Below are 16,818 nucleotides of genomic sequence, written 5' to 3'. Positions count from 1 at the left end.
TTCTGAACATTTCATATAAATGGAATCATACCATTTGTGGCCTTTTATATCTAGCTTCTTTCGCTTTCCATAATGTTTTCAAGGTTCATCCATGTTGCAGCACATATCACTACTTCATTCACTTTTATGGCTGAATAATATTCCATTGTATGGATGGATATATGAAGTACTTTTGAGTGAATGTGGTTTTGATCATGAATCTTTATCTTGAGAAATTATTTCTGAAACCTATTTTTGAAGTTATAGAAATAAACTTTGAAAAAAAAAATCTAAGTTTCTGTTTTTCTGCTGAAGCGCTCAGTAAGTAGTTCACCAGCATATTGTTTCTGTGTACTGACTTATGAATGGCTCTGTCTCAATTTTTACCAAATTCACATCAAGGTTAATAGGCTAGAAGGGATAATATTATAAGTTACCTGGCCCAGCTTCTTCATTTCATCAATTAAAAAGATGAATGACTAACCTAAGGCCATATTGCTGTTCTGGACAGTAATTCTGTATGCAGTGTTTTCTGTATGTACCTAGTTTTACATAGGCCTGTTATGGTTTTGAAAATGATACCAGCCACTTTTGATAGAGGAAAAGAAATGTCAGTGTAGTCTTGGAGTTTGCGAATAGGTGGCTTGTCATAGTACTGTTACATAAAAACAAGTCTGGATTCAGGTTAGGAGAAACTTCATTCGAAAGGATTATTGCAATAGGGAGAATGGTTTAACCGCCAGATCTTCAGGCATCTCAGAAATTAAACCCAAAAAGACTTCTTTTATAGAGAAGGGTAAGCAAGGCTAGCAGGAATTTTGTAGTAGTGTGGGCCAAGTGGGTGGGGGTGAGTAGATTGCATGACCAGGATAGTTTAACTGGAATTTTTTCATTTTCTGCGGTCAGCTGATGCTTGGAATGATCTGTTAGAGAAAGTTCTACATGTACTTGCTTAAACTTAGGGCAAGCCAAAGTGTAGGGGCCTGTGGGAGAGGAGACAAACCTAACTAGTTTGGTTGAGCCAAGTCAGTGGATAAGTGATGGGTAACAGTGAGCCACTTGGTCAGTGTCCCTCTTGTTTAAAACAAGATTGGTCACTATTAGGGATATGTTTTAGTCAGCTCAAGCTGCTATAACAAAAATGGTGTAGACTGGGTGGCTTATAAAAAACAATTTATTTCTCACAGTTTTGCAGGCAGGAAGTTCAAGATAAGGGTGCCAGAGTGGTTAGGTTCTGGTGAGACTTGCTTCTGGGTTGCGGACTGCTGATAGCTTTTCATATCCTCACAGGGTGGAGAGCAGAGAGGAACAAGAGCTCTGTCTTATAAGGGTACTAATCCCATTATGGGGCTCCGGCCTCATGAGGTCATCTAATCTTAATCACCTACCAAAGGCCCCGCCTCCTAATACCATCACGTGAGCGGGGGAGGGGGAATTTCAACAAACAAATTTGGAGGGGAGGGAACACAAATATTTAATCCATAATGGGATAAAATAAGAGTCATTGTGAAGTTGGTCTCATTAGATTTGGCCTGATTATGTAGGTGTAGGCCTTTTAGGTTTGCTTTGCTGGGAGTTTTTATAAGGAATCTTGGATTGGACTTTTAAAAGCACCTTGAGGCCAGGAAGCCAAGCCAAGAATTCACCATCAGGTTTCACTTGTAGTACCTACAGATTTGGGTGAATTCCTGAGGTTCCCTAAATATCTTAGGGTTCCTGGGCCTGCCCAGAAGTGACCTTGCTTACTTCACCTGTAAGGCTGGGAACTCTGTAAACCAGGTATCAGTCCAATTATCAGTCCAGTTTTCCCAAGAGGACTGTAAGCATTGGCCCTGTAAAGTCAACCATAACTCCTCGTAAGTGTCTGGTTGTATTTGATTAAATCAGCACTACTTTCAAATACGGCATTCTAGTCCAAGCCTTGGTTGCCTAACCAGTGTTTCCAACTAGGAAGACAGATTCTTACTGAACCCATGCAGATAACTATTGCCATGAAAATATGAATCCTCAGTAAGAATCTTTGAATTATGGAGGAGTCAGGCAGACAGAAAAAGATACGTGTTTTATTTCCATTTACAACAGCATACTTTGCTTAAATTGTTAATGAGTTATAGATAGCTTAAGAGGAAAGAGAAAGGAATTCCTCATATCCAAAAAACAGGGCATTAAAGCATCAGCAATATTTTAAACAAAACCCGTAATCATCCTTCATCAGTTTATTTAGTCCTATGTAATTAATTCTTGTTCTACTAGATCTTGGGCTAGCAGTCTCATGAATCCACTGCTTCACTACCAGCTTTTTGGAAATCCTGACTCAGTCCGCTGGTATAGTCTCAAAGCTATTTAAGTAGCACCATCAGAAGCTTGTGCCCAAGAGTACCTGGTATAGTCCTTCCTTTTTCAACAGTCCTTTTTTGTTGTTGTTGAAGACAAGCACTCTGGCCTATAGCTGATTTGCAAGCACTTTCAGGGACTTAACAGAGTAACCAGAAAACTATCTGTAGTTGACGAGGCTTGAAATGGAGCTGATTAACTTATTATTGATAATTTTAAAAGTGAAAGATATATCTGATGAGAGTTTGTTTATAAAAAATAATGCAGTTGACAAGGAAGTTGGTTTTTGTGACATTCAAACCAAAATCAAGTCAATCCAAAAAATGTTACCGACAAAATATAAATATAATGATTAATCTTATTTTAAAGAAGAGCAACCCTGGAGTAAGTCCTTAACATCTATATAGTAAAATTCCATAAGTAAGTGATGTGAATCCCCAGTTGAGAACCACTGGCTATCTAGAATATACTGTATTTAAATTAAAGAAGTCAAATTGTGACCAAGTTAACATAAAAATATAAAAGTATAACTGAAATTATGGCTTGTGATACTATACTGTTGTCTAATATTAGGCAGAGCAGCACTAGGACTCTTGATAAATAGAAACATCATGGACAGTGAGAGTATTGATAAATTCCTACTTACAATTTCTGAAATAATCATATTAACTTTTTACCATACAGATTTAACCTAGGGGAGGGTGAGCATCTCTTCTGATTTGACAGTACTTCCCATGCAGATCATAACATTGATCCAATAAACCTGTTTATTTATTTATTTTTAAAGATTTTTATTGGGGAATTGGGGGATGGGAACAGTGCTGGGGAATTGGGGGAAGGGGAACAGACAAGTTGCTGTTGTTTTGTTCTTCAGTCTAGTTGTGGAGGACGTTGCTTCACTGGCCCAAGTTGGCACCATCATGCGCTCTTCCCCGGGGCGAGGCAGATCAGCCGCCGGCTTCTGGACGGCCGCTCACTGCAGCTGCTGGCTACACACCGTAGCCCATGGCAACCCACTGTGCCACAGGGACTGCAGCCTACGCCATTGCCTGCGACTCACGGCAGCCCAGCTCCAGGTTGAGCTGTTGTTCAGCATCTTAGCTGTAGAGGGCAGTGTCACCGGCCCTCATATGTGGGATCCGAACCAGGGCCCTCTGGCGTCCCAAGCCAGTTCTTAACCATTGCGCCACTGGGCCGGCCCATAAACCTGTTTATTTTAAACACACCTCTTTTTACCAAGTGAAAGAATAAGTTCTTTGTGAACCTAAAGGGACCCTTTGGGAAATTTGCAAGACAGCTGTAGGTGCAAAAGACATCATAGTATTTAATTTTAAAAAGGCAGAATGTCAGAAGTTGTCAAGCAGTTTGAAAATTTGATTAAATGGGATCATGGGTTAGTGGGAAAAAATACTTGGCTACCTATTTAACCAAAGTTTCAAAAATCTTTTTTTTTACAAGTTTACATAGGAAGGAATATGATGGTAAAGAACCATAGCCCTTTTAAAAGTGAGAAGACTTTGTTTTTTAAGTACAGCCATGCCCTGCTTAACGATGGGAATATGTTCTGAGCAACGCATTGTTAGGCGGTTCTGTCATTGTGTGAACATCACCGAGTGCGCTTACACAAACCTAGCTGGTACAGCCTTCTACACACCTAGGCTATATGCTACAGCCTACTGCTCCTGGGCCTCAAGCCTGGACAGCATGCTACTGTACAAAACAACATGAGATTAAATCAAGCACAAGCGAAAATGATGCATTGAAGACACAGGGTAAACATGTATGAGGCTGCTGCTGGTGTAACAGCATACTGTTCTACAGCAAACTTTTATTTTTATAAGTAGGAAGAGTAAAGTCTAAAATAACAATAAAAAATATAGTATAGTTAATACGTAAGCTAGTAGTATTCATTTGTTATCATTATACAATATTATATGCTGTACATAATTGTATATGCTATACTTTTATACGACTAGCAGCGCAGTACATTTGTTTACCCAGCATCACCACAAACACATAAGTAATGCACCATAATGGTATGATGACTATGATGTAACTAGGTGATGGAATTTTTCAGCTCCATTATAATCTTATGGGACCACTGTCATTGACAGTGTGTGTTGACCAAAATGTTGTTATGCAGCACATGACTGGATTCAAGACATGATAAAATCAACAACAAGCACAAGAAATTCTGATAAGACACAGAATCTTTGTCCCCTAGGGAAATTACTCAGAAGGTAAAGAAAAACCTTTTATAACCTCTTTATTAAGAGCAGACCAATTACCTAAGGAAATATGTAATTTTAATAGAAAACCAAATTTTCGTTTTGCATCAGTATAGTATTTGATACTAAAATGCTTTTTGAAAAATCGTACAAATAAGCTCATCAAATCTTAGCTGGCTTTGACCATAACAAATAAAATTCTTTTTTCATGAACTCTTTATAACTTTATATTCACTCAGGTGAATATAAACAACTGGTCATTTTACTTCAGGACCGTTTTTTTTTCCTTAATGAAAACACATCCCACATACCTTGTATCCGGTGTTGTGCCTTTCTGTCACTTTCTCCTAGAAGTCTCATTTACATATAAACACATAATCTTATAAATTATAATCTTGTAATTTATAATCTTATAATTTATAAGATTATAACTTATAATTACAGTAACTGCTGTTTTACAGAGAAAAGCATGAGGTGGATAATTGTGAATTGTTTGTCATACGCCAGTATGACAGATTATGAGTGTACATCTTACAACTTTTTATAAGCGTGTACTCCGGATAGTACAACTTCTCAATGTGGTACAAATGAGTATGTTCATTAATAGACTTAAACATGTATAGATTTTTGGTACCATAAAAATAAGGGATAAAAAACTGTAAACTTGAAATGCTTGTGCTTCAGTATCCTATTTTACTTTGAAATGACCTAGGTATTTAATGAACATCCATGAATTAACTAAGCAAAGGTTTTAAGTTACTACAAGATTTTGGAAAGTATCTTCAGGTTGGCTTATTATAAAACATAATTACTGTTGAAATAAAGTTTGTCAGAATAATGATTCAACTTGGCTAAATACAAATGTAGATGTAATGCTAGTTTATTCTGTCAGTAAACCTGTAAAAGTTTAGGAAGAACATTTTCAAGTAGAATAAAAATATATGCATGCATTATAGTTAATGCTGGTAACTCAAAAGACAGCTGCTTTTATTAAACTAATATTGAACTAGTCTTGTTTGCCAAAGATTTAATTAAGTGTATGTTAACTTGGATTCTTAAAATATTTGGGTTAGTTTCTATAAAAATACTTTTGAAAGTATAAGAAGTTTAATTTCCTTGATTTCTGGAAATCCTAAGAATATTTAACTTACATGAGGTCTTATTTTCAAGTCAATCAGAATAGAACTCCTTTAAGGGATTTTATAATCTAAAATTATAATTGGTAAGACTATCTTGAAGTAGGAAAATATTTTATATACATAACATACATATACATATGAAAACATAAATAGACACAGATAGCTTATAGCTTCAGGTTGAAATTTACAACTCACTGGTGGTTTGTATAAAAGAGCTACCTCTCATCCTTCCTTTATATTTTTTTACCATGCTTGTGTTTCCTGCTCAGTCAATATGAGGGCTGTAGTGCCCCCAACAATATTTGCAGAGGAGACCTTTAAGATTTTCTTTGCCCTAATGTATAATCTTATGGAGATTGTGGACCAGATTTTGGGTGAGGGAACGAAGAGAGACAAAGGGCTGTCTGGGTATCTCTAAAGCTCATCTGAGTGGATAAAAAAATTCAGTCTGTTTCCAATTCATATTTTTAACCTCAGATCCCTGAGTCCCTCATGAGTCCCTACTGGGGAAAAGGGAGCCTTAAAGCTTGAGTGATCTATAGGGAGATGAGGGTTTGGAGTGGAAAGAGAAGTGGATAGAGCAGGGGTCGGCAAACTTTTGAGACGGAAGAGCCTCCAGGGGTCGGCAAACTGCGGCTCGCGAGGTTCTTTGGGTACGTACATGTGGCCCTGAAGGAAAATTGAAAATGAAAGTAAAAGTATTAGTTTCATTTGTAAAATCTTTAAAGGATATTATTCACATAATGGTGATTATGTAAAAATATATTTATGGCTCTCAAATATTTTTTAAGTTGTTGTGAGGGACAGGATTGGCTCTTCCAGGGGTTGGCAAACTTTCGAGACAGAACATACCCAAAGAGCCGCATGTGGCCTGTGAGCAGCAGTTTGCTGACCCCTGGGATAGAGGAATGGAGGAGACTGGGGTGTTAAAAGCGGATTAAGGACTCAAAGGACTTGAAGGAAAGGTCAAGGGTAGTGAAAAGGAGGAAGGAGGAGCAGAGGGTGATGAGAAAGGAGATGTTTTAGGTGAGCCAGTGTGGGGAGTTCCCATGTTTCCCAAGGAGGACTATGAAGTTCTGAATTGTCTTTAGTAAAATTTTGCCATTTTGAAGATACTGAACTGAATTAGTTCTGTAATAGTGAAGTGGGCAGTCAGTGGAAGAAGAGGGAGGATGCCCAATAGAGTGAGCGTTACCTGTGGGTTTACATAATTAAATCAGACATAAACATTTCAAGGAACTGGGAAAGAGCATTCGCTTGTGGGGAGAACGAAGGAGACCTCCCAGAAGAGCTGGGTGTATTCCCGCTCAGGAGGCAGGGTGTGATTCGCTACTCAGAGAGCCGAAGCAGAATGTTTCTTTGCTTGAAATTATAAAAGGAACTCCTTGCCATGTTGCAACAGACAAGATATCTGGAGCACTGTTTGAAGAGTTGAATTGAAGGAAAGATCCTTGAATCTGTGAACGAGAAGAGGAATGTCAATGGCTCATAAAGTGTCATCATCAGGCTGGGGTTGGTGCGGGTCCGTAGGTGAAGCTCAGTCCACATCCCAGTCACGTACTCTGCAAGTATCAAATAAAAATAAATCCTGTCTTAGGCGGGGAGAGACTTTATTCTAAAAGACTCTTGTAATAGGGAGAATGCTCTGACCACAAGATATGCAGGTATCTCAAAATCAAACACAAAAGCTTCTCTCTTACAGTAAGAGTGAATAGTGACAACAGGCTCTTTGTGAGAGAGTGGGACAAGCTGGTGGGGGTTAGCAGATGACAAGGGCTGATGAACAGGAGATGTCTTTTTCTGTAGTCAGCTGATGCTCAGAATGAGTCTTTAAGAGAGGATTGGAAGTTCATTGGCTTGCTTACGCTTAGAGCTAGCCCAAGCTTAGGGGTCTGTGGAGAAGAGAGAAGCCTGATTAGACTTGGGGCAAGCCAGTTTGCCGGGTCAGTAAGTAATGGGGATTTCTGAGCACTTGGCCAATACTTAATGTAAAAATCCTTTTGGGTTTATGCCAAACATATTTTTAGATCAGGTTTTGGAAAATTTCTTTTAAATATTAATATGTTTACCTTATTACTATTGTGGGCAGTGAACTGTGCTAGGGGTTGGAGATAAAGTTAGTTATAAGATATGGCTGCTGTTCCCAAGGGACAGAGATCCTAGTTGAAATAGAAAATACAGTTTTAAAAATGTTCATATAAAAAAATGGTGAAGACCCTAAGGGCTCGAAGAAGGAAAATGGAGCAATTGGAAAGGTTTATGGAATAGTTAAGGTGTGTGAATCTAGCCTTGAAAGACTATCTTACTGGGATGACGAGAGCAACCTGTGGAGTGGGCAGGAAAATGAGTACGCTGTGGTGATGGAGCACGATGTCTTCAAAGCCAGTTTGTGTGACCCAGAGCCCATAACAAGCAGACTTACAGGTACAATCACCTGGTGGAGGCCTGAGGTATTGAGGCTTTTTATTTTAGGCGAAGGAAATCAAAGTTTTTTGAGTTGGTTAAAGTAGAAGTATTAGAAAAGGGAAGGTAGAGTGTTGAGATCACTTACTGTTAGTGTAGTTTAGTTGTAAGATCATGGAGGTCTAGTGTAGGATAGTGGTTCTGAAAATAGAAGAGGCAGATTTAAGGACATGCTAAAGAAGAATCAACAAGACAATAATTGGAGACTGGAGGGAAAGGGAGTAGTCATTGGGCTGCTCCACGGCAGACCAGTAGGATTAGGAAAATTGTGGTACCATTGACTCTTGAGGGTTTTGAGTGGAGGCGGGGGGGGGGATTTAATTTAATAGCAGGAAGAGATGGCTAACAAGAAGTTAATAGGTGCAGAACTGAAAGTTAGGCTGGAGATGATTTGAAAATTACTTGGGTAGAGTTTCTTGTTGACCTGGCGAACTTGAATAATTTTCTATATTCTTTTATTTGGGTAACAGCAGAGAATCTTGGGGATACCTATATTTTAGAAGTGGGAGGAAGATTTGAAACTAAAAGGCAGACAAAACATGACCAGTAAAACAAGAATAATAGTATAGTAAAACAACATTCTACGTAGGTAGGGATGTGGTCAACATATCCATATTGAATGCTGCAGAAAGGTAATGCAGAAAGGTAAAAAATAAGGACTAAGAAAAGGCTCTTGGATTTGATAATGAAGACTTGGAGAAAGCAGTTTCAACTGAGTGATGGGTGGCAAGTTAGACTGAGGGAGTTAATAGTTAGTGGATGGTGGTATGAAATGTATACCAATATATAAGATTTTGTGGTTAGGAGAAATATAATTATGCTATTGGTGGTAGCAAGGTTAGGGTTATTAAAACAGTTTTTTTGATGGCCAGCACCTGTCAGGAACATTAAAGATATAAGAAATAGAGAACAATTGATAGAGAGGCGGTAGGGAGGCTGAACCAAAAATATCGCTTTAACTTTAGAAAGGAGGAAAGGCAACTTGTCATTTGAGACTGAGGACAAAATAAAGGAGGATTGGATGGGATATAGAGAGATTTTTGAGAAGTTTAAAATGTTGAGGATTTAAGACATGTACCTTGCTTCCTGCATCACTGAGATTATTTTATAAAATAATCTGAGAACAACTGATTCAAAGCATGAAAGTTGTCTTTAGGAATGTAGAAAATGTTTAGAGATAGTTTGGGAAGTTAATAAAGGAAAATAAGGATTCCTGTGCACGGATGAAGGCTCCACTAAAGAGAGGATGGTGGCTACTTGGTGGGAACTTCTTGGGAATGGAAGGTACTGAGTGTATGGCATACATGCTACAACTAGGGGCAAGTGTGGTGGGTCCAGTGTATTTCTTTAGTAGATTAACACAGTATTATAGATCAAATTTTACCTTTCAGACATCCCATTTAATATATTGCTGAATAGATACAGGTGACAATATTGTAGAAAGTATTCAAGTATCAGAAGGGTAGTTAGGATGAACTCTGGGATTTCCTTTTAATGATGTGTAGGTTTACATACAGGCCTTTAAAAATCCTCAGTTATAACTAGTACAGCTAACTGAAAAGAAATTAACTTGTCCAGAACCTCCGCCCCGACACATAACTTTTTTCCTCCATGTACTGTGAAGGAGGCCTTAAGTGACCAGGAAGGTTCTTTGGATTTTGTAGACCAGATGTTCAGTAGGAATGTTAATGTTTGACTTGGAAGTCATAAAAGACATGTAGCTGCCACCTAATGCCATCTACAGGTTTGGTACACAATTTTCTAAGAATAGTGCCATAATGGTGCCCAATAAATATTAGATTATTATTACTCTTGGGTTTTAAATTGTAAATGCACTGCGCTATTTCTTAGCCCTGTGTAGCTCTTAGCGTTCCACGCTTAACTAATAGGGACCTTCTTCCTAGTTTTCATAATTGGTCCAGAGTATGAAGGGCTCAATATAAGATAATGCAGTGGCCACTAATGGGGACTGATAAGTCAGTGTGATGTGTGAAGGCCTGAAATGAGTTAAAAGTGAACCTGTGAGGGAAATTTATTAATTTGCCAACAGCAGCAGTAAATACACAGAATGAGCAGAAAGGACTTTGTCACTTTTTAAAAAGCTATCTGCTCATTTGTTTTTGACTAAGAAAGTTAGATTTAAGCTTAGTTAGAAAGGAAGTTCTTGTTTGTTGTACTTATAGATGAAAATAGTGGACTTCATAACTCCATTTGGCAGACATAGTCCATAAATTGGCTTAAACATCACTTTTTTGAGCACCTTAATTTTTTTTTTTTAAGATTTTTATTGGGGAATTGGGGGGATGGGAACAGCGCTGGGGAATTGGGGGAAGGGGAACAGACAAGTTGCTGTTGTTTGGACGGCCGCTCACTGCGGCTGCTGGCCGCTCACGCTGGCTGCTGGCTATACACGGTAGCCCGTGGCAACCCACTGCCACAGGGGCTGCAGCCTATGCTGTCGCTGAGGACTCAGGGCAGCCCAGCTCCAGGTTGAGCTGTTGTTCAACATCTTAGCTGTGGAGGGGAGTGTCACTGGCCCTCATATGTGGGATCTGAACCAGGGCCCTCTGGCATCCCAAGCCAGTTCTTAACCATTGCGCCACTTGGCCGGCCCTGAGCACCTTAATTTTTAAAAATTAATTTCTTAAGGAAGAAGTGGCTATTTTTAAATGTTACTTGATCTTGGCTTTGGATGACACATTTTTAAACCTTTAGTAAGTTTGAGAGAAGATCTCATAGATTATTGTATCATAACTCTGGTCTTGTTTTTGCTACTTCATTTGTGTTCTTTGTGTCAGCCTGTGCTATAGCACATGTCTATTTAAATTTTAATGAATTAAGATAAAGTAAAATTAAAATTGTAGTTTCTTAGTCACACTAGCCACGATTTAAGTGCTCCATAGCCATATGTGGCCAGTGGCTACTTTATTGCATAAGTGGAGAGAACATTTCTGTCATCACAGAAATTCTGTTGGATAGTGGTGCTCTAGATCTTTAATTGCTATTGATACCAGGAAATTAAATGACTGAAACTTGGAACAGATAGTTTAAAAAAACCAAAACCATAGAATTTATACTGCTTCAGTCCTAAGAACGTCAGTTTTTGCAAAGATAAATATTCTTTAGGATAGGCTTTATATTTAGTTTTGGTATTAGGTCTTACAGGTCATTCTGATAATATAAAAGAGAACAAAATACTTGTGTTAAGAACTATCTCTGACAGACTTTATTTAACAGTTTTGTTAAGGTATAATTTTACACACTAAATTGCACATATGTGTAGTAAAAAAGTTAGTAAGTTTTGACATATGTATACATGTCTGGAACCATCATCATGGTCAGTATAATATAGCCATCGCCCACAAAAGTATACTCACGCCCCTTTATAATCCCTGCCTCTCATTCTTTTTCTCCCTCTCCCCCTACCTCCAAGACAACCATTGATCTGCTTTCTGTCACATTAGATCACTAAAATTTTGTATAAATGGAGTCATGCAATATATATTCTTTTTTTGTCTGCCTTCTGTCACTCTAAATAATTACTTTGAGATTCATCCATATTACATGTACAAATAGTTCATTACTTTTTATTGTATGAATATATTACAGTTATTCATCCATTAGTTTGTTGATGACATTTGTGTTGATTACAGTTTGGGTTATTACACATAAGCTGCTATGAACATTTATGTGTACAGGTCTTGGGACTGACATGTGCTTTTATTTCTCTTGAGTAAATACCTAGGCTGGTACGCCTGGATCATATTGTAGATTGTATGTTTCCTTTTAGGAAACTGTCAAACTGTTTTCCAAAGTGTCTTTATATTTTACATTTCCCCCAGTAGAGTATGAGCGTCCCACTGGCTCCATATCCTTGCCAGTTCTTGGTATGGCCAAGTTTTAAAATTTTATCTGGCAGACAAGAAAAGACTGTCCTAGAATTCCCTCTCTTGCAACTTTTTGTATATAAAATGCTGCAAAAATATTTCATTTGTGAAAAGATTTTAAGAGTCTTCCATAGATTTCTTAACCCTTTTTTTTGACAGTACTTGTTCATTAATGCTGATTTGAAACTTAGTTTATAAGAACCACTAGATTTCTTTCCATTTACTTACATATTATTCTTTTTTTTGTTCTAGCGGCCCCTTTGTTGCTTTATGCAAACAGACGGGACTTACGACTGGTTGATGCTACAAATGGCAAAGAGAATGCTACGATTGTAGTTGGAGGCTTGGAGGATGCTGCTGCAGTGGACTTTGTGTTTGGTCACGGCTTGATATACTGGAGTGATGTCAGCGAAGAAGCCATTAAACGAACAGAGTTTAACAAAACTGAGAGTGTACAGAATGTTGTCGTTTCTGGATTATTGTCCCCTGATGGGCTGGCATGTGATTGGCTTGGAGAAAAATTATATTGGACAGATTCTGAAACTAATCGGATTGAAGTTTCTAATTTAGATGGATCTTTACGAAAAGTTTTATTTTGGCAAGAGTTGGATCAACCCAGAGCTATTGCTTTAGATCCTTCAAGTGGGTAAGTAATGTACAAAGAATGTTGCATCTCCTTTTCCCGCTTTCTCTCCACTAGCACAGACACCCCCCTCCCACCCCGAAGAGAAAAGAAAGATCAAAAACCACATTTTAGGTTCTTTGGGCTTCTTTGTCAAGTTGGATTGAAGATGGGAATACATGTTGTGTTCTTAAAGTAAGGTGTTTCTGTAAATAGTTTTGTGTTCTAATATCACTTATGGTATAACCATATTTATAGTTCTTGGTTTTTCTTCTGCATTTATTTTTTATAATTATGAGAGGATTATTAGAAGGCAGAGAAGAAGGAATGAAGATGTAACAAGAGTAGTGTTTGATAGCTCAAGATTAAAGAAACCTGCATGTTATAACGTTTTTAATATACGCAGTCATTTTGTAATACTAGTGTTTTATTAAACTGAAGTATTAATGTCAGTGTCAAATGAAAAATAAAGTTAAATAATTTATTTCTAATTAGCTAAGCATATATTTGCTATAAAAGTTTATTTTTCACGTGAGAAGGGAAACTTGAAGCTATGGATAAGTCCCATTAGAAAATGTGAACTGTGTTCCCTCATGCTTTTCTGTTACCATGCTTCAGTCCTGCCATTTACCATTCCTTGATATTTCTCTATTGAATGTATTGTCATGCCAGAGTCTGTTATGGCTAGATATAGGTAACTTATCTGAACATGAACCTGAAATGAGTTACTAATAATTGATTAAAATCTAAAGATAACTTGTAAGTATTTTAATACTCTGTTCTCTTCGACTTCCAAGTATGATGAAATGCTTTAAAACATTTATAAAAGGGAGTGGATTAATATTATATAATAAAGTAAAACTTGGGAAAATGAAAGAAAGGTTTATAGTATATGCTCCTTTATCTTGATATCAGGCCTTATTTGATGAAGAAGATGCCCTGTTGTAGGCAAATGAAAAGATTTGTTTGATTATAAAAGATTACATAGACAATAATATGGTGAAATTTTAGGATGAGACTATCTGGAAAACAAACACATTATATATGCTTTATATAACATAAAAGTTACATATTTTTTTAGAGGGGCATTAATATACCTGCTAAAGTCAGATGGTCTCTTAATAATGAATCAGAAAATATTGTAGTGGCTCTTGTGGTAGGCAAAAGGGTTGAGTGTCCCCAGGAGGTCGCAGATGTTGGATGTGCAGTAAATTGTACTGATTGGATGAATTTGGTTGTTGAGAACTTGCACCATATTTCTGAGAAATGTAATCTGTTTTGCCAACGAAGTTTGTCTCAGGTAGTGTTGAAAATGTCTCTGAAGTTACTGCTTTGTGGAACACATAAGGTTTTGAGGAGTAATATTTTGGTGAAAAGATAATTCTTTTTTCTTTTTGACAAATTCAGTCTTGACAAATTCAGTCTTATAACTGTAAGGGTGATGATGGAAATTCACCTAGATACCTATTAAATGGTTAGTATGTTCTGAGCTCTGCTTTTTGTACTCTTGTTGAGGAGAGAGTGGGAATATCTTTAACTATTTGCTCTCTATTTAAGGACAGAAAACTTGGGAGAGAGAACTTTCCCTTCTTCAAAATATGTTTATTTGCATTACGTAGTGTATATGTGTGGAGGGGAAGAGTGTTAAAGGAATTAGAAGGGCCACAAGAGCTCTTAAGGAAGTTAGGTGGATAAAATAGCCTGATTGCCTCAGCTCTGAAGCAGCATTGGGTCATTTCTGTATGGGATAATGATAATGTGATAGTACATATTCAAGGGAGCTGAATTTATAGACAGCTCTTGACTATTCAGGATCTAATAATTTAATGAGTAAATGAGTCATTATCATTTTGTCCCCTAAAACTAATGAGCTTTATTTCTAGGTGGCAGTTCTGATAAGTGTCTTAGGAAGTAAGTTGTTACATGATTAAAAAACACATTAGAGTTTCTGTGGCTTTAATTTATCCGTGATACTTCCCAATATTGAAGCGAGAATTTGCAGAGACTCAGCTAATAAAGGATATTACCATAAGAATCAATAATAATGTGCTTTGAAAGTAGAAAGCTGTGTTATTTAAGCTCTGAGGGATGTTTAGTGAAGAATATTTTTGATGTCTGTGGTTAGTGGTGTGTGTGTGTGTGTAAATTTACATTCCCTCCAACAGTTCTTCTCTTAAAGTTTCTTTTTTAATTTTTGGGAAGTTATTTTGTATCTTACGGCTTTTTAAAATTATGCAATGAAACAAACAATGCAGACAAATGGTATGCATTTGGTAATTAGCATAATGAAGTGTATTTAAAATTATATTTTAGACTCGTGCATTTAAAAATATATTCTATCAAGTAGCCTTTCAGTGTTGATCTTAGATTTGTGTTAAGGATTGTGGTTTTAATTGAAAAGTAATTTTAGATTGAGTATATCACTTATCAAACAGAAGAGATGATTTCCAGGTTTATTTTTTGGGAAAATGAAGTTTTCTTTCCAGAGAAAGTACATGAAAACAGTGCTGAGGAAAAATGTAGGCTTTATTGGAGTTCCAGGATCCTGGGTTATGAGGTTCAGAAGAGCTGACTGAGCTCTCTCACATCAGCTTATGTAAAAGGAAAGCTATTGAATGACTGGCATTGTTTGAGCCCTGGGAACTAGTGCAGACATCTGTGTGCTTTCGGATGTATGGAGTTCTTTGTGTAATCAGTCCATTTAGCCTAGACTGAAGAGATGATTTTTATTTCCCTCCCTAAATTTGGCCTCTTGTTAGTCTGAGATTTTTTCTTTTGAGTGATTGGCAGTGTACAATTCAGAATAAGGAAAGAACAGGAATACATATGTATAGAAATCATTCCAGCAATGAACAACCATAGTTACAGAAAGTAGTATCCTTACTTTATTCCTGAATATATGCCTGCTCCTAATGGTAGAGTTCCTTAATCTGTTCCACAATGACTATACTAATTTTAGTGATGTGGAGTGCCTTCTGTTTCAGGTACAAATAAGGCAGTCCTAAGGATTTTTGCTTTTAAAGGATCTGTTCCTATTCCAAATCATTTTGGATATTTTTTAAAAAGTTTGACTTTAGTGATTCAGTCTGAAGTGAATTTCTGCTGAGCAGCTTTGAATAATATACAGTTGACCCTTGAACAACCCAGGGGTTAGGGGCACCGACCATCCCTCCCCACCCCCATCCAGTTGAATATGCACATGTAACTCTTGACTCTCCAAAAGCCTAACTATTAATAGCTTACTGTTGACTGGAAGCCTTACTAATAACATAATCAATTAGTACATATTTTGTATGTTATATGTATTACAATAAAGTACACGACAGAAAAGAAAATAAGGAAGAGAAAATATATTTACAGTATTTTATTGAAAAAAATCCATGTATAAGTGGACCTGCTCAGTTCAAACAAACCCATGTTGTTCAAGGATCAACTATGTATTTTAAAAATACATTTTCATCGTTAAGAATAATATTAATAGCATTAAAAGTTCTTTAAAAATCTTAGCAGACCTAACTCAATGGAAAAAGAATGGTTTATAATTTCCTTATCAATTATACTCATGATATGATATGTTTAAAAATATACACTGGTATATCCCAGATGACTAAAATAGATTCTGCCACATAGTAGATGTTCAATAAATATTTTTTGAATGAGTGGACTTTATATTGTCTTTTATAATGCTATTAGTTTTCCTAGTTAGGGGAGAAAGCATTTTCGAAGCAAATGTAAATTTTAGCTTGTGAATTCTAAATCAGTATGGCTTTCATTACAATAATTTATTTTAAACATAATTAAGATTTTTAGTTTTTTCAACAGACGTTATTAAGATCACACTTTATAAAAATATACTCACTGGGGCCGGCCAAGTGGCGCGATGGTTAAGAACTGGCTTGGGATGCCAGAGGGCCCCGGTTTGGATCCCACACATGAGGGCCAGTGACACTGCCCTCTACAGCTAAGATGCTGAACAACAGCTCAACCTGGAGCTGGGCTGCCGTGAATTGCCTGCGACGGCGTGGGCTGCAGCCCCTGCTGCAGTGGGTTGCCATGGGCTACCGTATGTAGCCAGCAGCCAGCATGAGCGGCCAGCAGCCGCAGTGAGGGGCCGTCCAGAAGCCGGCGACTGATCTGCCTCACCTGGGAAGAGCGCATGATGGTGC

At 37.3% G+C, this 16,818-nt stretch overlaps 1 protein-coding gene across 2 annotated transcripts in view; it reads left to right on the top strand.

Moving 5' to 3' along the window:
• LRP6 (LDL receptor related protein 6) overlaps positions 1-16,818 on the top strand; it is a 133,798-nt gene that overhangs the window by 7,965 nt on the left and 109,015 nt on the right. For both annotated transcript variants that reach the window (XM_019643293.1, XM_019643292.1), the window contains exon 2: positions 12,283-12,676. In XM_019643293.1, the coding sequence (XP_019498838.1) occupies positions 12,283-12,676 (394 nt within the window). The remainder of the gene's footprint in view (positions 1-12,282; positions 12,677-16,818) is intronic.

This window comes from Hipposideros armiger, unplaced genomic scaffold, assembly GCF_001890085.2.
Source record: "Hipposideros armiger isolate ML-2016 unplaced genomic scaffold, ASM189008v1 scaffold_76, whole genome shotgun sequence".
NCBI lineage: Eukaryota > Metazoa > Chordata > Mammalia > Chiroptera > Hipposideridae > Hipposideros > Hipposideros armiger.
This window is presented reverse-complemented; position numbering and strand designations above follow the sequence as displayed.